The following is a 24,540-nucleotide window of genomic DNA, read 5'->3' as shown; positions in this document are numbered from 1 at the left end:
TAGAATGGCAGAAAATAGAAATATTTGGTGGTTGTCAAAGAAGGGTGTTAGCTATTCACAGTGTGAATGTCTTGACAGCTCAGTGGGAAAGAAATTGCACATTTTCTCAGTGTCTCAGTGTACCTGACCCAGTGCTCTTAAAGTGCTTTGGGAGCTACAGAGGTAAATATAACACTTCAAGCTTTATTCCTGCTCATTTCATGGAGCTATTTGAAAAACAGTTTGTCCCTTATCTGTCTGGCTCTTTAATGTTTTATTTACTCTACATGGAAAGTCAAGCTAATCAAAACACATAAACCAATATGAAGATGCCACTTCAGTGTCTAAACCTTATGTGTATGATTTTCTGTCAGTAAATGATCTCATCAGCAGTGTGCATTCCAATCTCCAGTTTGAGATAAAGAAGCTTTATCAGCGGTGATACAAGGACATGGGTGGTTTCTGCTAGAAACATCTGTGTGGCTTGTCTGTGGTTTTAAATCTTTGAGCAACACTGATAAGCAGGAGGAGAGTATCATGTTCTTAAAGTTATTTATACTTTGATCATTGAATGCCATGATAAGCTGGAAAGAGCTCAAAGGAACACTTGAGAAAACTTTCTTGTGGTTCTGTCAGTGAACAGTAGATCAGATGAATTTTTATGATTTTGATAATGATTTCCTTCTCTGGAGAGTATGAATCAATTTGTTTGAGGTTAATTATGCCTGGGACAAATACATATATGGCTGCAGTGCAGACTTTTGCCTGAGGGATGCACTTGAGTCTAAAGTAGTTAAACTGACTACACATGGAATAAAAGCTCCAGACAGGTAAAGTTGCCCCTATCATTTGGTTCACAGAGTATCACATGCACTACAAGAGGGTTTATTGGAAGTTTCTGCTTAAGTTATTGGCATATCTTTGATACTATCTGCACTTAATACATTGCCAAACCAACTGTTACTATTACAATCTCAGCTCCTACCACCATTTTCCCTTTTAGTGGGGAATTCTTAGCTAGAGGAGTGATCCACTGTTAGGCTTGTTCTAGGTGAATAAAAGGTAAGAAAGTGGTGTTTTCATGCCTATGTTTCTTACATTCTTTTAGTCTGAAAACAAATCTCTTTGTGGCATCTCAGAATACTGGACTGCTTCAGATTTTTTCCTATTAAAAATCTTCAGAATATGATACCATTTATAGATCTCTTCTCAAAGTTGACAACATTTTGAAATGGGGTTTATGTAACACTTCAGAAACAACTTTGAAGTTCTCATGAGGTTATAGCTCAAATTTTCTGTTTCATGAAGATTAAATGCTGCACGTTTGCATATAAATTATTTTCAAATGAACAGAAATAGCTTGAGGATGAGTTTGAGAAGTCTGCTACCTGTGAGGGAATGTGGTTTTTTTTAAATGTCTATTTAATAAAGGGAAAAAAATTAACGATGTGGGAAGGGGAGTGAGCAGCATATATGTTAAAGTTTCTAGTGCTTTTTTGATAATTTAATGCTTCTGTTCTTAAGACTCTCCTAATCCCATGTCCTATCAGTCCTGAAACAAACACATGAGCATTCATGAGCATCAGTTGACTTCCTGATTCTGATTGCCAAAGAGTAATATCCTCCATTTTTAGATCTCTTATGTCTCTCTTCCTACTTTTGAAATCAAACAGATCTAGCGGGTGGGCCTCAAAGAATTAAAGGTATGGATTTAGGAAGCATGAGAGGTAAATAAGAGATTTATGTGGCAAAAATTATCCTGAAAATGATGTTTGGAAGAGTAGCATCAAGCTTGAGTAACTTCCTCAGCTACTTATTTTTGCATTGGGGCTTTCTGAATGCTGCACTTCCCTTCACCTTCTTTTGCATTGTGAACACACACTAGATTTTTCTATTGCTGTACTTGCCATTTTAAATCAAATTTGTTTCCACACAGGAAATGGCTCAGTAAACAAAAATATGGATAGAATGTATTTGTCAATCCTAGTATGTAAATAGAAAAGTAGCATTGTGATAAGCATTAAGAACCCTGCCCCTGAGATAAGGTACTTCATAATAGAATCACTATCTGTGCAGTGGTAAAATAGGAATTATTTCATGGAATTCAGACAGCATCATAGAAAATACTCTGAGCTTATAAAATTTAAAATGTTACAGCTGTAAAATACAATCTTATGCTATCAGCTGAGGTTTCAAGTGTAATGTTGTTTTAGAGAATTGTTATGCAGGGGTTATAACTGTAAGTGGTATATTTGGAAATAGTCCATTCTTCAGGGCATTGCTAGCAGATAGTCATATTACAGGGATTTGGTTGAAAAGCCAGTAATGTGGGGGAAATGTAGAATCCCTAGAATTGTGAATAGTGAACATTATTCAGGCAGAGGAATTGACATGAGTGTTCCTCTAACATTGCAGATAGGATTTGACTTGAGAGGAAGGGACAAGGAATTCGTGAGGTGTTGATCTGTGGCAGGCCAGAGCTGAGCCCATCAGCAAGCTGGTGATGCCTCTAAGAATGTACTGAAGAAAGAGCAAGTCTGCTGGACAGGCAAGGGAGTGAAAAAGGCAGGAGAAAGGCAGGGTGAGGGTTATGCTTTGGTCCTTTCTGTTTCTCACTATCTAAATCTCTCATAATTGGCAATAGTTGATAGTTTTGCATTTGTAGGTAATTGATAAATGCTCTCCCTGGTCCTGACCGTTTTCCATCTTACTTTCTCCCCTATCCTGTTGAGGAGGGGAAGTGAGAGTGTGGCTGGGTAGGTATTTGGAGGCTGTGATTCTTTATGTTTATGTGATTCTGTATGTTTATGTGATTCTGTATGTTTATGTGATTCTGTATGTTTATGTGCTTCCTGCCACATCTCTGAGTTTGTCCTTATTGTCTTCTACTGTATTTTACTCCTCTGAAGCAACCAGCTGAGCAGAACTCAACTAGAAAATGGAATGTTGTGTAACAGTTTTAACCGTGCATATTCAACATATGTTCCAAAATGTTTTGGTTTAAATCATCATGACTTTTTACAAGATGTTCACAGTCCTGGTTTGTCTGTTTCGCAAAGAACAAAACACAGCTACAAGGATAGTTTTTCTATGGTTATCTTTGCAGCTGTGGAATTATGGTAATATGTTTGTATTATTTCTTTTTTTTTTTCCAAAATTTGTGTTTACTCTATTGCTATTAACATCAGATAAATGAGATAGGAATATAACAGTGTAAAATAATTGTCAATATTCAGGCTGCTGGATTGCTTTTTTTGGTTTTTATTATGTTCCTTAAGGACAGGAGCAAGAGAGAAAGAAAAAGTTACAGTATTGTATTTTAATTTAGAAGTGTATGTATATGTATTTACATATACCCTTGATAATTTTATTTTTTAGTTAGGACAAAATTTTAGTGTTTGCCATAAACCCTCCCTCACACACTTTATCATTACCAAATACACTGCTTTATCTGATATATTGTGTTATTTTCTGCATGGAAGAAGTCAGTCTTGATGTAATAGAGAAGTAAATCTCTGGGAAATACTTGGTTTTGAATAATAGTAGTCACACTAGGTAATAATTTCAGCAGATTTTCAGTAATGCTTCAAGCACTAAGGGTTCAAAAGGTGTTTGTATCCCTGATCACAGAATGTTAGGGGTTGAAAGGTACCTCTGGACATCATCTAGTCCAACCCCTGTATCTTCAGTTTTTGCAGGGAAGAATGAAGCAAGTAAATTTGTATTTAAGTACCAAATAACATACTCTTGATTTCTTTGTGTTATGTGGTTTTTCATTTCTGCTCCTGCCTGGCTTTCCATTGGTGTTGCAAAATCAATTGGTCTTGAGAAAATAACTTGGACATCAGGGTATTTTAGGTTTCCAGGTTTGAGTGTGTGGCTCTCAATATACAGTGTCAGGTGTCATTCTGCCTTCTGTTAAGTTGCCTATAATTTTATCTTGGGGGTGAGGAAACAAATTTGAATTGAAAAATGTAAATATTTTATCCGAGTGTTAGAAGAGGAATGGGGGAATTACTGCCAATGGCACTGCAATAGCTTGCTAGCAATGAAGATTTTGAACATAATGGACCCAATTCACTGTTAGTTGTGCCTTTTTCCTCACTTATTTTGTATGTACAAAGCACATATCTCTTTTGGAGATGACAGCTTTCTCTCAAGCATGCCACTAAGATGACACCTCAAAGGCAGGTCTTTCTGGTAAGTGGTACTAGTTCTAAGTGCTGCCAGCAATACAGCTGTCTCAAACTACAAATTCTGGTCAGATTCAAGCAATAATTTGGCCTTATAGAAGCTAAAGGGAAGAATGTAAGGCTCAAAATGATTTTAAAGTAGTTTAGGTACCCCTGACAGGAAGACAGAGCAGATAGTACCTATATATGTATAAATAAAGGAATCATATTTGCTAATAAAGCTTGTTTAGCTTTCCTGAATATTTGTGTGCATGTGTAATTCTGTGAGATTTTATATTCCTGTGCACAAGTTGGGGTACTACAATGTAACACTTACATATGGTATAATTAACACCTGCAAGTGCACCTGCATAGTATCAAGACCACCATAAAGGCATCTGGCTTATTGTTTAAGCAATTAAAGTTGTAATTAGTTTTATAATTGATTTTTTTTTCTAATGCACTTTGAATACTGCAGGCTAGAATAAACCAAAACCTCTTTAATTCAACTTGATCTCTGTCCTAAGTCTCTGCTTACCATATTCAGCAGTTGCATAAAAAAAAGACAATAGTACCTCTTACTTTCAGACAGGTAGAAAAAAGAGAAGCTATTGTGATGGTTTGATTGAGTGGCTAAGGACAAGATGAGTGCTGAAGGAAGCTCATATAATAAAAAGGGTAAACAGATTATATCAAAGCCATCTAAAATGCTAGGGATGTGATTTCAGTGATGGTGTGCTCCAGAGCAGATGTCTCTGATACTGATAGCAGCTGAGGGGTTACAGCCCTGAGCATAGGAGAGAAGAATCTCAGAACAGTTGAGTTTGGGAGGAATCTGTGAGCACATTCCACAGGTTGTTGTCCAGTTTGGTTTTGAGCGTCTCCAATCTCATGCCAAACCCTCTCTGGACACATTTCCAGCCTTTTTTGTGCTTAAGGGGAATTTCCAGTAGTTCAGTTTGTGCCTGTTGCTCCTTCCCCATACACTGAATACCACTGGAGAAGGAACTGGCTCCATCTTCTGTATTCCCATCAGGTATTTTGCTTGTTCTGTCAATGCTTCATTTTGGGAAAGGGAGAGTGACAGAAAAAAGTATTTGGGAATAGCAATGGCCAGGAGCCAGCTGTGCAATACAAGACAATTTTCTAAATATGGGAAAATCTTTGTAATAAAGAGTCACAGCTTACAAAACTCTTTTTGTGGTGCCTTTGGAGTAGTCCTATGTGCAGTGATGCCAGGCAATATTTGCTGTGTTGGGTATGATGCCAGAATGAGAAACAGTTTGTTGGCAGATACTTTTGTTATCTGACATGTTTTTCAGGTGCAAAACTAGGCTATGAGAATGACTGGAATAAACCTTTGAAACTTTGATAACTGTTTCAATTTCATTTAGGACAAATATATGTACAAAATGTGTGTAACTTCCAAAACCTCTTATATGCTAATTTTACATAGCTGAAAGGTGAGTTTATTGTATTAGTGGGAAAAAAAAAAAGAGTCTCATGTGTTATTTAAAACCCTGTTGAAGTCATAGATCTTTTAGAATAGTGATGTAATGGTTTATTTAAGATATGGTCCGAATTTATGTGAAATATGATGCTGTAGGCACAACCCATCCAAAAATGTAATGAACAAATACTTGTGCTGCCTACTAAAAAGGTAAATTTTTTTCTTGTCACAGATGTCAGCTAAAACTGACACATGGTGATAATCTATTCCTTTCTGGTATAATGCTCCTAACAAGAAGACTAATTTTAGAGCAGCTGGCCTACTCACGTTTTAAAATGCCTGGGTTACTTAGTTTTTTTCTTCATCTCCAAGCATCAGCAGTCTTTCAATTAGTCCATCGTGAGGTTTCTGCCAAGCCAAGTTTAATCTAGAACTGCAAGGGATTTTCAGCAATATTTTGTGTACTCAGACAGAACTGAACCACACATTGCCAAGCCTTTGGCAGTTAAAACTTGGGCAGGAGCAAAATTTGCATAGTATAAAATCCATTTTGGTTTTTGTAGTAGTAAAAGAAGTGTTAAAGGTAGGGTAAAACTTAGAATTAATTCACTTTTCAGTTAACTCTGCTCTCTCCCAAAATCACTATATCAGATGCAACTTGGAGTTTTGCTGTAAAGGGGCAAAATATTTATTTGAGCAGTAGCATTATGTGCTGCTAACCCATTATAAAATAAACACTTGGCATGACTATCTTGATGAATGTTTTAAACATTCTCCAGAAAGAGAGAAGACTGGCTTTCTGAAAACAGTAAGAGTGGAATGTTTCTTGAGGTAAAATTGGGGGACTCAGGTGTGATGAGAATTGTATAAAGGTTAAATAGATAATTTCTGAAAATATTTTTGATCTTTTTTAAAAAGGGGGAGTGTATTGGAAGGCAAGAACTTCAGTAATAAAAAAATGTAGGTATCAACTGACTATTAGTTTAATTTTACTATGTAGTCATATTAGGTATATACCAGCATTCTGGGTTCTAAGTGAAAGTGTTACCTTGCGAGCTTCAGGATACTAGAAGTGCAGCTTGACTGCTGTCCAATTAAAAAATTTAAAAGAATCCCAAAACAGAATGCAAAGAAGGAAAACTTCCATGGATTTCATAACTGTTAGGCATGACTCATGCTTTTAAAATAATTTTTGTATGTTAGTACAATACATCAAAGTATAGAGGAGAAGCAAGGAAAAAACACTTAGGCAGGAGCAGTAGTCCTAAGCTGCTCAACAACGTTTTCTCCAAGTTACAGCTTCAATCTCATATTTTTTTTTCAATTTCATCTTGTTAGGTGAGGCACATCTGTGTTTCTAGAGTCTGGATTTTTCCTCTGATTTGTACAACAGACTTGTAACTCTGAACTCTGAAGCCCTGATGTAGCAATTGGTGCTGTAAGATAGGATTTGGGTACATCTCTCATTTGCTTTGTAAGTTGAAAAGTTGAATTGCAAATCCTATAATAGATTTTCAAATCCTAAAGCATATGTAGGAATACTGCAAGAGATTTACAAATAGTAGGATAAATCTTAATCAAGTAAATTTTAGCTATACAAATCTACACTTATTTCTAAGTTAAAATCTCTGTGATCCTAGAAGAGATCACTCTTGAATTTTAATGTCTTTTCTGTTTTGTGTCAGGTTCTTCATGATTTGTCTCTACAAGACTTGTGTTTATTAATGTACTTTCCTTTGTTTCTGTTTCAATTTTATATAATAATAATAATAATAAAAATCAGAAAACATTAACCTCTGACCAGAGAGGGGAATCACTGTTTGTAGTAGCTGTTACAAGAAGTTTTCCCTGGTGGTTGTATTGTTGCACAAATGGGCAACTGAAACTTTCAGAAAAGTGCTGTGATTTATAAAGGTCTTTCTCCCTTGAGCACCTCACTGTGGATCAGTTTTTGAAAAGGCATTTTAATATTTTGTCTTATCTTAAGATGAGAAAAAAACAGGCTTTGATTTTTTTTATTGCCTTTTCTTTGGATTTATTGGGAGAGCACCAATATGTGAGTGCTGTGAATATTATATTTACTTTTTGGGGGGCCAGCCACGGGAACAAGTTGCCCAAAGAAATTGTTGTCTAAAGAAGATACCCAAAATGCAGCTGCACATGTGTGTGAGGAACTTGATCTAAATGAGGCTGCATTGAGCAAGGAGGTGTGAGTGGGTCATCTCCAGAGATCCTCTCCAAACTTAATTGTTCTATGATTCTGTGAGCATATAACAAATTTCAGAATAATTTCAGCCTGGCAGGCAGTTTTTTTGTTGACACAGATATTAAGAAAAAAAAGAATAATATGATCTGGGACAGGATGACATAACAGGACCTGGGGACTCTGACATGAAGCCAGAAAGACCTGGAGTGTACCTTGTAATGTTCTCCCCTGTGGTCTAGCTGATAAAAGCTGTCTGTCTGTAACACTTTCATAAAATATATCTATATGATAGGAAGGGAAACAGAATGCTAGGCTAAATATAAGAAGTCAGGCCTGAGCAGGTTCTGCTCAGTCTTTTCCATGTTTAAATTCAAACCCGAAACATTAATGAGCAAAATGAAATGTGGGAATAAAATGTGTTTTGACAGAGCTATAATTTGGTTTTCAATTTAAACTAAAACTCAGTTTTTGTCTTTAATCAGCTGTTGTAGAATTATGTTTTTATTTGAATCTAGTATTAGTAGTGACTATGCCATATGTTTAATTTCTTGATCTTCACTCTTGATCATTAGTTTAAAGGACTTAAGTCTTCCTGAGGATAAAGAACAAGATACTGCATGTTGGTGGTATGCAGCCATTTCAATTGATCTTAATCTGATACTAAAATAGGGGAAAGCTTCTCTGACACCTGTTGTAATTGGCAAAGAAAGGAAGAAGTAACTGATTCGATTCAGCATGCCCACCTAATGCAATTTCAACACAATGTCAATTATTAATTCATGACCCTTTCTAAGGAATAAAAATAGCAGTAAGTGGAAGAATCAGTGAATATTTTCTGAGACCTATAAATTTTGAGAGAATTAGATGGATGAAACATGGGTGCTTACAGTATTATAGTCTGTAGATTGCAGATATTAAATATTTCTCATACAATACTGGATACTGTGCAGTGAGGAAGATGACAGAATGAAATATATTTTAGAATTTTTGTTAAAGAATTTCTGACAGGTGGTGTGAAAGGCATTAGTCAGTTATGTGACATGTCCTGTAACACTTAATCATAGTTTTGTCTCTGACTATAAGGAATGGTCTTGGTAGTTCATAGATTTGAGGAGGGTGCTAAGGGAATTAAACTGTCTGAACTGGAGATCTATGTCCCACAAGATACATCTGAGAAATTATGACAACGAGAAAAGGATAAAAGAAGCCTCAAGGCCCAATAGTGTTTGTAGTAGCTGCTACAACATTACAATAATCTTTGTGATTCTTTTGTGGAAGTTTTCTGGAAGGTCAGTTACAGTGACCTAGTACCATCATACTATTCTGGTAGGTGCCACAGTTACTGCATGGTGTTCAAAGTTATTTTTTTTTCTACAGGATGTTGCTCTAACTGAGACACATTCTTACGGATAAAGTAACAGCCTGACAGTCAGATGGATCAGTTGGGTTTTCTGAAATACGAGGTTGCTTGTGTAGCATAATGTATCAGTTCTACTATCTGTATTTCAAAATCTGTTGATATACATTTACAGCTGCTTTTCTTAAGTTGTGTCTTATAGTCCAGTAAAGCAGAACTCAGTTTTTAGCAGCTGCACAAATGCACTGGAACCTCTGTAATAATCAGCTGTGATAAGAATTTAGGAATCCTCACGAGCTGGTTTTTATATTGTAGACATGACTTTGCAATACCCAAATTCCCTTTCCTCTGGTAAGGCTCCACACATCTACTGCTTAATGGAGAAGGGAACAAAGTAATTAGAAGGAGAAATGTCAAAAGAGTTCTTTTCCCTCCTGATCTCTCCTAAAATGGGTTAAATCTTTGTGGACTTTGAAAATTGAGCAATAAAGGGTTCAGGTCCTATTGGTGTGGCAACAAAAGAATTGCTACAAGCTCTAATGTTTAAGAAAAGCTATTCCTGCATCCAGCCTGTTAATAGTAGTGTGTAGAGCTACTCTCTCTTCTAAAGGATGTTACTATATCTTTTTTCCAACATTTAATTACACATTCTGGTAATGCTGTGTTGAATAATTAAGATTAAAATTGAAAGGATATAGGAGACAGTACAGAATTATAGTTAAACTGGCAATGGTAATTTCAGAATATACCAGCATCTTAAAAATAATTTATTGATGTAAAAATGCTTTTGAGAATGTATATGGGAAATCAAAAGCAAGCTAATAACCCCTTGTCTTGCAGCCCAGGAAATTGCACGGAAAATGGGTTTTGGAAAATAAATTATTTAAAGCTTGAGCTATTTGCTCTTTTGAAAAGTTATTTATTTAACTTTCTTGTGTTTCAATTAATCCGTGATTTTAGACACATTTTGACAAAAGTTGCCAAGTAGCTTTAGTAGTGATAGTTAGAATTATACTAAGCTTTCTGGATTTGGGGAGTATTTTAGGCTGATACTGGTATGTCAAGGCTTCTTTTTTTTTTCTTCATTTTTTTTTTTTTTCCTGACTTCTGTCAAGTGATAGATCTGTATTGGTGTGTAGGGTTTTTTTGGTTTTGTTTGTTGTTTTTTTAGTAGGAGGTACCTTTTCTGTGTCATGATAATGCTTCTTTATTCCACATGATTTATTTTAATCTTTAATATATCTATTTGTAACCCATTCACTCTTCTGAAGAATGAGATTTACCATTTTTTTATGATTATGGTGGCTGCTCAGATGAGCTGACTCTTTCATTTGCCACATATGAGAACAATGCAGTGTTTTGCCAGACTCAGCTTGTAGGACAATATTCTGCAAAATTACTTCTTCACTGTCCTTTTCTGTAGATCAGAACTGGAATATGGGTAAAAGATTAACCTGATTTATTTTGGCCAGTAATTCATGAGGCAGAACTACATATGTATTACTACCAGAGAATCCTATCTGCTGAGGGAAGAGCCTAATCCAGCCAGAAATACATCAAAAGCACATCTGGAAGCATTCAGAATAACTCTCCTTGTTTGAGATAAAATCTCCAGAATGCACTCCAGCATTCTTTTAACCTTCTTGCTGTCTTAGCCATTAATACTCTGAAAGTCTGTCCTTTGATAACTGCATTTTTTGGCTGCATAATACTGCAAACACAGTTTATTATTCTTGTTTATGCAGATATAATTTCCTTATTCTTCAAGATTTTCACATGGTGTGAAAACGGTTATCCATGGTTCATGGTTATACAACAGTGACTAATAGGAAACATTATAATATTAAGCAGTAATTGATGAATAAATGATTGTGGAAGATTGATTTTGAAATACCTGGTAATTCCCAAAATGTTACGATTTATTCATTATGAATCAAAATAAAATTAAAATCTCAAAGGTTATGTATATTAAAGAACCATCCCTGAAGAACTGGATAGTTGTTATTGTTTCTTGGTAGCAATTGATGTGTATTACATAAAGTGTAATTTAGTTAAAAATAAACATTCTGATTCCTGGATTAATTCTTTTTAGTCCATTACAATACTCTGCTTTTCTTTTACACTCCTTTTAGTTTATTTGCTGCATGAATGTGGAGGGATTATGGCATTTAAAGAAGAAAATGCTGTCAGGGCTGTACCAGGTTGTTACTGACTCAGATGAAATGTGATTAGTGTCCAGACCAAAGTTACTGGATTCTTTCTTGAGTAATTCTTGGTCATCTCTTCATTCTGCTCCCTTATATTAGAGAGGTTTTCATTGGCTCTTAATAATTTCTTTACTTAGTTCATTAATGTGTTTATTTTCTGTTTATCTGTTAATCTTAGAGCAATTACAGTTCCTGGAAATAATGACAATGAACGGTAAGAGTGGGCCTTCATAGCTGGCTCTAAGTGATGCTTATGAACCAAGCAATTAAAGATAGGACTTTTACATGGTCTCTGAAGTTTCAGGATTTTTGCTTAGTGGAAATTAGAATAATGCTTTCTCTGAGGCCTGGAGCACCTCTCCTATGAAGACAGGATGACAAAGGAGCAGTTGTTCAGTGTGGGGATGAGGACATCTCGTGTGGGAGGTGTCCTTGCCCATCTGGGGAGGGTTGGAACTAGATGAGCTTTAAGGTCCAACCAAAACCATTCTATGTTGCTACAATTCTAAAGAATTAGGTTATTTGTCTTAGTATGGATTTGAGCACCTAATAGCCAAGGTAAACAGAGTGGATGAAAGAAGTCTTCATGACACAGATATTAATTATTACAAGTTTACTGCTTATAGCTTACTGAAAGTATTTATACTTTCAAAACTGGAGTAGTTAAATATTTTATAATTATAATAGAAGTTGCCTCAAACTGAGACATGTGTTGTAGCTGCCATTTGTGAGACTGAATTTGACCTCATACTGAAATTCTTAACCTGCAAAGAAAGGAACAGAATAAAGCAGAGAGCATAAAAGTAACTGAATGTTTAAATAAATGTCTAAAAAACATCCACATACAGACCTGAGGCACTAATGTGTATTGGACTAGATTTTGATGTGTTCTAAATATGAAAAACATGAGTTTGCCTTCTAGCTAGAATCTGATGGGATTTTTTCACCAATCCACTCTCAAGTAAGGTAGAAGAAAGAGTCTGTGATCCTAAATGTCAGTGATGAAAGGGATTGTATATTTTAAGCTTCTACTGACCTGCATTAGTAGGATTTATCAAGCAATATCCAGCCTGTTTTAAGACTTGAAGGAGCACTTTTGCAGCTGAATCACCTTTCTTATTGTAACTATAATAGGAGCCCATACACTGTATCTCTGACTGCATCTGGATGCTAATTTGAGTACTTCTGCCTCTGGTGTGATTTTACTGTGAGACCAATTAGATGGCAAGAAGCACAAATGGATAATTAGAGCAAACTCACCCACTTCTGTTTCAGGTTCTACTTTGTTACTGTGCTGGAGAAGTCACTATTAAAAGGAGTGTATTGAAGGCAATACATGTTGCAGCTTCTCTTAACACCTTTCAACAGTGTCTTCCCAAGATTGGATGATAATGATGCTCTAATAGTTATGGAGTACCCTAAGAAATGCTGATGGCTCTTCAGTCTGTTGATCTGATTGAGGGTGGTGACTTCAACATCTTGCATGTGTAATTTGCAAAACCCAAGCTTTATTCATTAAATTGTTCTTGACTAGAGACTGTTATGTTCTGATTGAAGAGACTGACTTCACTCATCCAGAAATGTTCAGTTCAAATGGGATCTAAGCTGCTTACTTTAACTCAAGAGAGGAAGGACATGACAACTGGGGAAGGAAGGCTTCAGTTGTTTCAGAAATGTCAGGCAAAATGTCAGGGCTGAGCATACCAGGCCAGCGATTTGTATGTTTCATTGGTGAAATGTTTTTCTTATGCTTCCATCAATATTTTTTCTTGTAATGATTATCTAGTGTATTTTATTTTAGTGTTGGTAAAGAAAACTTTATCATTCCCACTGTTAAATGCTTTCCATACATTACATCCTCATCTTTTTCAATTCCTTTGGCTGTTAGGTTTTATCCAACTGCTGGATTTTTTAAGTGTGAGTGCTAAAAATTAGAACAATACTCCAGCACATTTTGTGCTTGAATAGCTGAGTTGTTATGTACCCTGTGAAAGTAGTTCACACTGCGTAGGTTCTTTGAGAATAAATCTTTTTTATGTATATCTAAGGGTACAGTTGCAACTTCTGCTTAGAAAACAGTTGTTTTGTATGCATAGAAACTTCTTTTCTATTCTTTACTGCTATTTAAAAGATGCCTATCAAAACCATATCAGCGTATTTTTGTGTCTGCTTAGATTTAGTGTAGAAGTAGAGCTTGGTAATTAATAAGTGCTTTTAAGTGTATTTACAATTTATGGCAATGATGAAATATAGTTTGGGGTTAAGATAATTTTGGTTAAATTTATTGTTAAATCTAGACTTCTTGGTAATGTACTTTTCTGCAGAGTGCAATACTGTGTTCTTTACTATACAGCAAGTAGTTAATGAGAAATATTTTCATTTAGTTTATGGATATAATACTGTCTCCCAAAATGAGCTGAAAACAAAGATACACTGCCAGAGTTCTGCATGTTTGAAATATTCCTTTTCCAATTACAGTGGTTTTAAAAAAATAATCATTGTATTATTTCCCTTTCAACTCTGTGGTGATATACTGTAAGGGGAAATAGTGTGTTTCTTTGATTAAGGCTTTAGTGGCCACAAGGAATACATATAGATCTTCTGCCTTCAGAAGAAAGGTGCTACTTTGATTCAGATTTTCTTCTAAAAAGTATATTTTGTCTATCTCACGCTCCCAAACTGTGTCCTGGGAATCTTTTAATTGCCTATGTCAGGACAACAGATAGAGGAATCCTTGCTGCTATATACATCAGTGATGAAGCATCAGGCCCATTCTTCAGAGCTGCAAGGGTTGAGTGCTTTGTTTTGCACTGGTTGCTGAACATATTCTTATTCTAAGGACATGGAAGCACTTTTAAATAACCTGCATCTCTGTTTAGTTTTCAGCGAGTTGTTAGAAGCTGAAAAATACTTTGTTACTAGTTTGGCCATTTCCATCTGGCAGTTGTTATTTATGAAGAAATTTTTGCCATAGAAATTGTAGAGGCTTGGAGAGGATTCTCCTGTTTCTAGAAAACAGAAGAAAACTTTCATTTTAAAATTCAGTAGCCAGAATAGAAGGAACCAGCATTAATGAACACACTTCCAGCCAGTGGTAGAAAAGTACACCGTTTTTCATCAGATTTTAAATAGTTATTTGTGCCTTTTTGTCTTCAGGTATCAAGCTAGAGGGTAACAGACAAAATCTGAAATACATTCTTACAGTAGGAGACAGAAAATTATTGAACAGATTTTAAAGGAAGTACAATTAGCTCAATTAATCTACGGTAATACTTAATTCTGCTCAATAAGCTCTGCTGGGAAAATTGTCACTTAGACAAGTTTGAACACGTAACTTAAAATCTAATTTTCTGAGTAAGTTAAATAGGTTTATAGATGCCTGAAGTTTCATCACTACAGGTCCTGTACTATCTAATTATTTGTACAAGAGAATTCTGTAAGGAAGATAAATCATAGCCTTCAAGAAATTCATATTGATATATTAAATACTTTGAGTGATTGGTCATTTCTGGTTTCACTTTTCTGTGTTTCCTCATAGCCCTTTAACACGCCTCAAGAATCAGTGCCACTTTTTTAGCTGCCAGTCAAAAGTAAGATGGATTTTTGTGAGAACTGAATCAATTAAGGGGACTGATTTTTTGAAAAGTATTTATTTCCTTAATGTCTATGTTTTCTGTCAAATCAGTGCAAGCAGAATGCACAGGCTTTACTAAAAGTCTACCCAATTAAAATATATTTAGCTTCTTCTCAGCATCCAACTCATTGTACTCAGCACTGATGCCCAAGATGACTGCCACTGTCAAGAAAGTAGAGAAACATCTTTGAAACACTCTCTCCATGGTTAGTCCCAAATATCATTTTCTGTTCATTTTAGAGGCTTAGAATTGCTTAACCAAATTAAACCTAAATTGAAGAGAACTTAATTTTAGTTACAGTAGTGTTGTAAAAAAAAAAATGTAGTAAATTTTTACTGTTTTCACAACATCTTTTCCATTATTGTATTGAGGTTTGTGTAAAAGCCAAACATGAAATAAAAGGTGGCCAGGTCTGTTCATAGGCTGAAATATTTTTTTCCCTCTGATCTGTTATTACTTAAATATTAGACTTGTTTACTGCAATTGATCTGCAGGAAGTAAAATGCAATTATGAATTAGTAGCCTGAAATCATGTTAAGGAATACTTGAATTTTGGCCTCATTATAAACAGTTACAGAGAGCTAAGCTGTTCAGTCAGTTCTGTCTTACTGACTTAAGTGCTCTCATTCAGCATCCTGTGTGTGAGAATGAACTGTCTGCAGCAAGTACATCAGAAAATAATATTTGATCTTTGAGTGGCTATAAATATTTTTTCTGAGCAGAAAAAGATACTTGAGGACAAATTGCAATTTTGTTACATGCAGAATTGGCAGGAAAGAGTTTATTATAGAATTGCAAATGCCAGTTTTCACACTTGCATGAAATACAGCACCTGTGACAACAACAAAAAAAAATGGTTACATATTGTAAAGGCAATCATGCAATACATCAAGTGTCACTTTAATGGAGCAGTGCCAATGGAATTTACAAATGTGGCATCAATTTATTTCTGCCAGTACTGAGAAGGAGATGAAATAACATGGAAATGATGATTGCTTATGACACATTCCTTTTATGAAAATAACTGCTTTAACCCATATTGTTATGAGAGGCCAAGTGTTCTTTTTATTTGTATTTCTTTGTTGTTTCAATGAACCATACTTCTGTATTTTTTGATGGTTTTGCCTGTCAATATGATGGAGTCAAGACAGTATTTTCCACTGTGAAGTTATGCTTATGGCTTACCAGCTTCATGCAACTTCAGGCAAAAAAGTCTTTGGAACTGAATTGTGACTGTAAAGTGGTAGAATTAGAATAGAGGCAACATTGAAGGTTAGATTGTCAATCATATTTTGAAACAAGTGCTGAATGAACTTTACAGTAATGATTAGGTGATGTAAGAGAGTAATGCTCTGTCTGTCCTGGTGAAAAAAGTCCCGTGCAAGGCTTGTGTGAGAAAGAATTGAGCTGGGGAGAGTGTAATCTCTGAGGTAGCTGTAGAGAGTTGTGCCTTTTTATTTCATGTAAAAGAGGGGACATCTGTGGGAGATTTGGATATGCATGGTTTTCTACCTGTAAAGTCTCCTTTGAATCAAGTAAGAAATATATTTTACAGAGAAAAAAAAATAGCTCTGGCATTTGAAATAAATTTTTAAATGAGGAATTAATTTCTTAAGTATTTCCTAATTATTTTTTTTTTCCAAATTTTGTTTCTTCTGATCTTCCTAACTCAAATTGTCCTTGAATTTCAACAAATAGATTTATTTTGTGTGCTCATCTGTGGCAACACAGGTTCAGATGTATACCTTCCCAAACCTTCTTATCAGGGGTTGTAAGGAAACACTGGGGGCTGAGGACTTCACTCAGAGTTTTGGATGAATTTTCATGTGTGATGTGCTGTTATTGTGCTCAAAATAAAATCCAGTTCTCACGGGTATTTGTAATAGGCTTCTGAAGCTGAATAGAGCAGTTACAGTAGTCAGCATGAACATAATAAAACATTGCAAATACATAAGCAACTTCCTAACTAAATTAAATACCAGTGTTTCTATCTCTGAGGAGTGCTGCAAACAGATTATAGTTTATTTGTCTCTGTTCTCTAATCCAAAAAATCAACTAATATGTATTGCAAAGATTCCCATAGAGTCAGTACTTTAGGATTTTGAGCATAGCTTTTTCTCAACTTTATACTATAAATAGGAATAAGGATCTTGAGCAAACCTGTATCTTTATGCTAGAAAACTGTCATTTGAGCTTGACTTTCCTGGATATTTTTTTTCTTCAGTAGCTCTAATCAAATTACTACTGGTACGTGATCAAATATATCTACTATACCTGGCAGCAAAGGTGGCAAGCAGCATCCTGGATTGCATTAAAGCCCTGTTGTCAGCCATTAAGCTTCAGAATAATATGAAAGTATAAGAAAAGCTTTTGTATAGTGAGGCCAAGCCCTGGGAAAGGTTGCCCAGAGAGGTTGTGGCATTTCCATAGTTGGAGATGCTCAGATCCTCACTGGACAATGTCCTGGGCAACTTGCTTCAGCTTTTTTGTTTGTTTAGTTGGTTGGTTGGTTTGGTTTTGGTGTGTTTTTTTGTTTGTTTGTTTGTTTTTTCTTTTCTTTTTTTTTTTTTAATAAGAAACCTAGAGCAATAGAAACTATAAAGATTTGCTTTGTTTTGTTTTGTTTTTAAACCTGCAAGTAACTTTTTAATTGAAAGTGCATTTTTAAGTTTCATACTGTGCCAAGCCACAGTCCCAGATTGTTCTCTGTAACTGTGGTTTGACAATATGAGATTTTGGGAGGAACTAGAGGGATTCCTGCACCCAATCCACCTCCCAGTCCCAGTTTACTTCCTGCTCTGCTGGTCTGTCTTAAGAGCACTTCTTTGACCATGGGTCAAAGAACTGATCAAGCTTTAAAGAACTTCAAGAAAGTTTGCTGATCTTGTATGGCCACTGTGACATTTGTGCTGGTGCTGCACAATTAATGGTGTTGCAGTGTGAGGAGAGGAATAAGAAACAAGCTGTGGGAAAAGGGAGAGACTTCAAACCTTTGGATGACCTCATATGTCATCCAAGTGAAGGCAAAATGTGACTCTCCATGGTTTCAAAAAATATGGAAGAATAAATCAGAATATATATTATTGTAATAAAGGCATAGTGTAGCACAGATAATGTATGTAATTTTATTTCATGTTGTCTGCCAAATATATACAGACAGCATATGAATCTGAGTCATTGCAGTGTTCACTACATGCTATAAACAAAATAATTGGTATCCTAAACCTGTCACTTTCAGTGTTTTCTTAGAGATTTTCTATTTCCATTCCATTCCTTGTAGAGTGTTATAGGGCTTTTATTATTTTTAATAACAATAAATCTCATCATTGTGGGTAAACAGGACTCCATGCTAGTTTGTAATCAGAACAATGATGGCATATGTAACCTGATGTATACTCTGCCTGCTGCAAACATATTTCACTTAAACCAAGACAATTATTTTGCTATTTATTGTCTTGCTCATCACTGAGGGGAAGGAAATCTGTATCAGTGTCTCATTCCATGTTTATTTGTTTTGTCTATAGTGGCCACCACCACTGTAGGAAAACAAGGTTTATTTCATGAGGGAAGAAGCTGTAAGACCAACCTGTAAACTCTTGAATGTGCCAAAAGTTGCTTATTTCTTGAAGTGGTTAAGGAAGGAGAACTCATATTGGAGATGCTGTGTGATTATTATGTGAGTTAATGGTCCCACTGCTGAGTGGGATATCCAGTCTCTCTGGTTGTCTGGATCCTTTTTGCAGGTGGGAGAGAAATCTTTGGTTCTGCTGGGCAAACATATCTACATGTTTAACAAAAATAGAGAAATATCAGTGGTTTTTTGTACAAATATTTTATTACACTATATTTGAATCACTAACTTGGTGCAAAGATTTAAAGTTAAATTAAGAATTGCAGTAGGTATTTTTAAAGTCTTAAATAATACTTATTATCACATTTAAGACTCCAGTAATATGGTTGCAGCAGTTTGTGGTCAGCTTTTTAAATGGGTAGTGTTTTTTGGGTGTTTTTACCACTAATTATTTCCACACACAAACCCTTAAGTTGTGAAGTACCATGTTCTTAAATTTAATTAAGTTAGAAGCTGCTAAGCAGATGTTTTGATGTCAAGAATGCCTCAAATAGGACCCAACTATAAACACCCAAGTTTTGAAGATGCTACTTTGAATTCAGCATACATACAAAGAGCAAAATGTGATGCAGTGTAAATTTATGAATATCAGATTTTTGTTCAAATAAACTTTTTTAAAGTATTGAGGGATTGTATTTTGTTATTATTGTGTGTGTGTGTGTCTTGTAACTCATGTTACTTCCGCAACCTTTTGAGTATCTGCCATCACTGCCAAAAGGGTAGGTGGTAGTTTGCATGTGCCATGGCCCAAAGTGCTGTCTAGCAATGCAGTTTCTTTCAGTTCAGTATTAAGAGGAACATTTGCTAACACAGGAAGCACTGAGAATTACCTTGTCCTTTCTCCCTTGCTACATCCATTGTCACCAAGACATAAGAATATGTTTTAGGTCTGTAAAATTTGGAAGGATTGCTCTTTTCTTTTTATGACTTAGACAATTGTAGGACATGTAAAAAGGAAAAAAAAATACCATGTAGAATAATTATGTAATTTTGCACTATTTTGGCCACTTCTACATCATGTTAATTATTAACTGTGGTAACAAGCGAAATGGAAAGGTACAATCAAAATGGTGAGAGTACTGTGAAAATTTTGTTGTTTTTTTTTAATTCTTGCCATTTTATTAAAGAGTTTTAGAAGTTATCAGAGGGATTCTGATGTATTTTAATGTAAAAGAAATTTTGCTTTTAAAAAGTGTATTGCTTTTTAATATATTTTTCTTAAAAAAAAAACAAGACAGAATATTTTTAAGGTAGTTTAAACTAGGCATTGAGAGGAGTGATTTGCACAGAGAAGGGAATGACATTTTTTTCTCTTTCATGTGGGTTAAGCATTTTACCTTGAGAAGAAGGGAAAAAGACAACAGTGAATTCTAGAGGTACATCATCTTCTCATATCAAGTAAAGAGTTTCTGGTTTTATTTTCTAGGACAACAGAAATCTGCTTAAAGAGACAGCATGAGTAATATATACCCAGATTTGCATCCACTTCAGTGCTAAAATGTGATGTAAGCAGAATACAGTGAATATACTTACTGAAGCAAAGCATTATCAAAATCATGTTAGGTGTTGTGTGTGTATCAGTGAGTGTATGGTCTCAGTAACTCTTGGGTGTTTATCAGGAAAATACAACAAAATCATTGTGTCCATCTTCATGAGAACTAACGGAAGCCCAGCAGCTTCAGAGCTTGTGCTTGAGCACAAATAGTCTGAATTTCTATGATGTGTTACTTTATACACCTTGGGTTTTGTCATGTTTAATATCAGACCCCACCTCCTGACAGAAGTTAGGCTGGGAATGTGTAAATGGAAAAATGCCTCTTTCACAGAACAGTATTGAAGTAACTCTTCACTTCAGGCAATTTGAATGATAGAACCATCTTATTTGACCAAAAACATTTCTGTTACTTTATTCTCATCTATTCCCAAAGCATTCTGTGAAGTCCTGCTTGGAGTGACTGTTCTCAGCAGAAAACTGTTTGTCAAATTTCTATTAAGCTTAAGGTGAGAAATTAATGAGCCATTCAGTTCAGATATTTCCAATCTAATGCTGCTTTATTATTAATGCAACAGAAAGTCAAAGATGTGGGCATCTACAGTGTGGTTCAGTGTGAAGTCAGACTCTACGTTTTTTCCACATTTTTGTCCATCATTAAAACAGTGTTCCAGGTCATAAAAGGAATTATTTAAATGAGTTTTACCAATAATTTTTTTATACAGTTTTATCAGATCCTGGCAGAAAGAGACTTTAAAAGGAAGATAATGATTAAATACAATATTCTGTCCAATCTTTCTCTGAATCTGGGATTTAAATGGAAATTAACAGAAAGTTGATTCTTATAGCACAAGCTTTTTAGAGGAAAAATAAATAAAGACTTAATTGCATAATACTGAAGGAGCTGTGGGTAAAGTAATCTTCTTTTGACTAGAGAACTATGACATTGTGACTCTTTTATGTGCTCTGACTTTTCAGCCTTTGTAAGTGTCATTGAAATGACAGTTAAATTGTATTTTAGTCCAGGATAGAGTAGCATATGGTACACAAGTATTACTGCTAAATTCTCCCAGTAAAAACTCTTCAGAAACCTGAGGATATATTAACACTAGCAGTCAGTTATGTGATAGAATGCTATGAAACATTTTTACAAGTGTGTATCCCAGATTGAGCAGTATGGAAACTGATGCTCAAGATTTGAGCATCAAAACAGAAAACATGGTCACTGTAAAAGCACAAATATAATCCTCACTGTCTGTGCAGAAATTTTCTAAAGATTTCCTCTTCTTGTGCTCCTGAAATTAACTTAATAATTGATTTGTGGGTTTGTTTGTTTTGGGGGGGATTTGCTTTTTGTTTTTTTTTAATTTCTGTATCTTCTCTAGAGTCTTTTTAAGAATGGTGGTTTTAGGCCTGGCACAATTAGGTTGTTAGACTTGTGAACAGGAAGTTTCTTGGAAGATTTCCATGCCATAAAACTAAATTTCATTACAAGAAAAATCTCAGATTTACATAATTTTCAGAGCATTTGTTGTACCCACAGATCCAGAAAGTACTGTGTGCTCCAAGGACTTTGGCATCCAGCAGGGAAAAAGCAAGGAAGAATCTTAGCAAAGTGGTTTCTTTCTTGCTGGTTTCTTTCTGAAGCTGCACTGCACTGTTTTGCTGTTGGTACAGCACCAGTTCCATGAGTATTTAAAAACTGAATGATTGTGCTTTAACTGGTAGCTGTGTCCTGTCTGTGCTGGGGACACTGGTCTTTCAGTTTTGGATCCTGATGATGGTGCAGGTAGTCTTCCTCAGTCTCCTAAACAAAGTATATGCTGACTGGAGTTGGCAGGGTGAAAAGAATTCTTACTTCTTTGTTCTCAAAGCATTTTTAATACTAATTCCAACAAAGAGTTTTTTGGGGTTTTTTTGTTTGTTTTTTTTTAAACTTAAAGTTCATTTACTAGAGTATTGTTTTGAAATCAAGCCTGGATGATGTCAAGATCACCTAAGCTATCACCTTCTACTTCTACCTAAATACTACTAATGTATTGTAAATATTTGCTTCTGTTGGTTTCCTGATGCAGCAGAGAAGTCTAATTTTTGTCTACTAAATTGCTGTGTTCTTCCTGTCATTTAAGATGGGAGCTACAGACAAAATCGACTGAACCTCACAACACTGTTAGTACAACCAATTTCTGCAGTGCTTGCCAAGAAACTCGTTTCCTTACCTGAGGACACTGTCCAAACAGACAGATGTATACCTCTCCAGATGCCAGCAACAGGTAATACTCTTCAAATAATATTTTCTTATAACTTTGGAATCTTCTTCAAGTATCGTGGTATAATAATGGTATAATTCAAAGCAGTGCTGTGTATTTTTGTGTTCCTTAATTTGTATCTGCTATGGAATAAACAACCTATTGTCTGAACCTTTAGGCACATTTTCCCTCCAGGAAAAATCAGCAAGGAAAACCATCATCAGGATAAGAACAAAATGCCTTGAGTAGACCTAGATCTAATGAAAGAATGCATTCAGACTGTCTCTTCAGAGATAATCCTGTGAGCAAAGTCAGATTATAATACAGATTATTAAATTCTGATTATTGCTTGAACAAATGGAAAAAAGTGAGGATAGTCTTCTATCAAAGATACTGCACAGTCTTTCAATGAAGGAAGTAAATACCTTGCAGATAACATTGCAAATGAGATACATGTTTAAACAGTACTTTGTCTTGCTTTTTGTTTTTCACTAGTCTGTCTTTCACCAGAAAAAATTGCATAAAAAAGGTATTTTCCATTATAGTGCCTGTTAAAATCAATTGCTTGAAGCAGTGGTCTTGGAAGAAAGAGTCAAATTAAGTCACCCACCATATCCTGTGCTAAATACAGTGATGAGAAAACAAAAAGTGAATATTAAGGGTAACCATTGTACTGTCACATATGTGCTGTGTCACTTGTTTATTGCTTTTGGAAATGTATGGTGGAAGAGGAATATAGTACAACGAGTCTTAAAAAAGGTTGATTAATTTTATGACTTGTGGTAGCATTTGTAGAAAGGCAGAAAGACCTCATGCTTTTCATGGCTTAAATTGTAGTTAGGTAGGACTATTGCTCTCTATGCAGTACCAAGGATTTTAGAGGTAAGCTCATCTTCCCCATAAGCAGTACAGAGAGACTAAATCAATGTGAAAAGATCATTTTGGAAGGAACAAGTGCTTAACCATTCCTGGTAGGACATGTGAAACTTGCTAGCATTGTAGGATGGAAAGTTGTGTCTCAAGGAAAACATTGATTTGGGCTGCCAAATGACACTCAATTTAAGAAGAGGCTGCACTGTGTCTGTTTCTCAAAAATCTTTGGAGTATGCAGGACAGAATCAGCTATAAGGTAGCTTATTCTACTTTTTCTGTGGAGGTGTGGCATGTCCTTTATTTCCCTGAGAAAACAGGCACTCTGCGTGGTGGGGAATTTCTGGAAAGAAAGAATATTACAACCTAGCAGTGTAGTTAGAACCAATCCCTGTCCAGCCTATTGTGCGTGAAGAGAACAGAAAAAATATATCTTAATTTATTGAGCAAGTAGAATCTATGATAGGAAGCCATGTATACTTGTAAAATAGTTTGCCTTGAAACTATAGATGTATATACTGTTCAATAGCAGCCTTAATGGAAGACTGGTCTCATGATAAGAAATCATGTCTATCTACTTAATAAGTATTTTTATTACTTTAATAATAATAAGTATTTAAAAATAACAGGTAAAGAAAAAATGCTGAACAGAGCACTGTGTATTAGAGCAGTGAAATCTGAATTTGTGGTCTTCTTGTTGATTTGGAGAAGCTTAAGAGAGAAATCTTACTTTGGACATAAAACTCATCACTTATCTGTCAAAAGAGGTGAATGAGCACTTCAGATGATTGGTTGGCTTAAAATTTGTTAGAATAAAATTATCATCATTCTCTCATCAGTATGTTTCAAAAAGCTGAGCAGCAGATTCATCAGTAATGATTAAACATTTATATATAGTTTTCTCACATTGCCTCTTTTTTCCCTTAGCCTTGCAGTTTTCAAGAGACATAATGTGACAGAGAGAGTGGGAGAATATGGAGAGAAACATCTGAAAAACATCAAATGTTTAGAATTTACAAAGCAAATAGTGAGAATTGAAGTTAGTTGTTAGTTTTGTGTTAGTGGAAGGTAGTAATTAGATTTGCTTTTTGTTTAGAATGGTGCATTGTTGTTAATTCCCTTTACTCTGAATTCTGTGTTCCCATGATTTTTTTTTCCCCAAAAATGGGCAATTAGGGGGAATTTATGGTGGAGCTTTATAGAGAAGCTATGCACTTCTAAAGCTTTCCTTTTTTTGCATAATGTGGCTATGGTATTTTCTAGAACATTGTAAGATTGCTCTAAAACTGAAG

The 24,540-nt window shown here is 35.3% G+C and overlaps 1 protein-coding gene across 1 annotated transcript in view; it reads left to right on the top strand.

The window, feature by feature from the left end:
- NAALADL2 (N-acetylated alpha-linked acidic dipeptidase like 2) overlaps positions 1 to 24,540 on the top strand; it is a 189,653-nt gene that overhangs the window by 86,210 nt on the left and 78,903 nt on the right. The window contains exon 6 of the mRNA XM_008497711.2: positions 22,259 to 22,402. Coding sequence (XP_008495933.2) covers positions 22,259 to 22,402 — 144 coding nt within the window. The remainder of the gene's footprint in view (positions 1 to 22,258; positions 22,403 to 24,540) is intronic.

The sequence above is a fragment of the Calypte anna genome, chromosome 9 (genome assembly GCF_003957555.1).
Source record: "Calypte anna isolate BGI_N300 chromosome 9, bCalAnn1_v1.p, whole genome shotgun sequence".
Lineage (NCBI taxonomy): Eukaryota > Metazoa > Chordata > Aves > Apodiformes > Trochilidae > Calypte > Calypte anna.
This window is presented reverse-complemented; position numbering and strand designations above follow the sequence as displayed.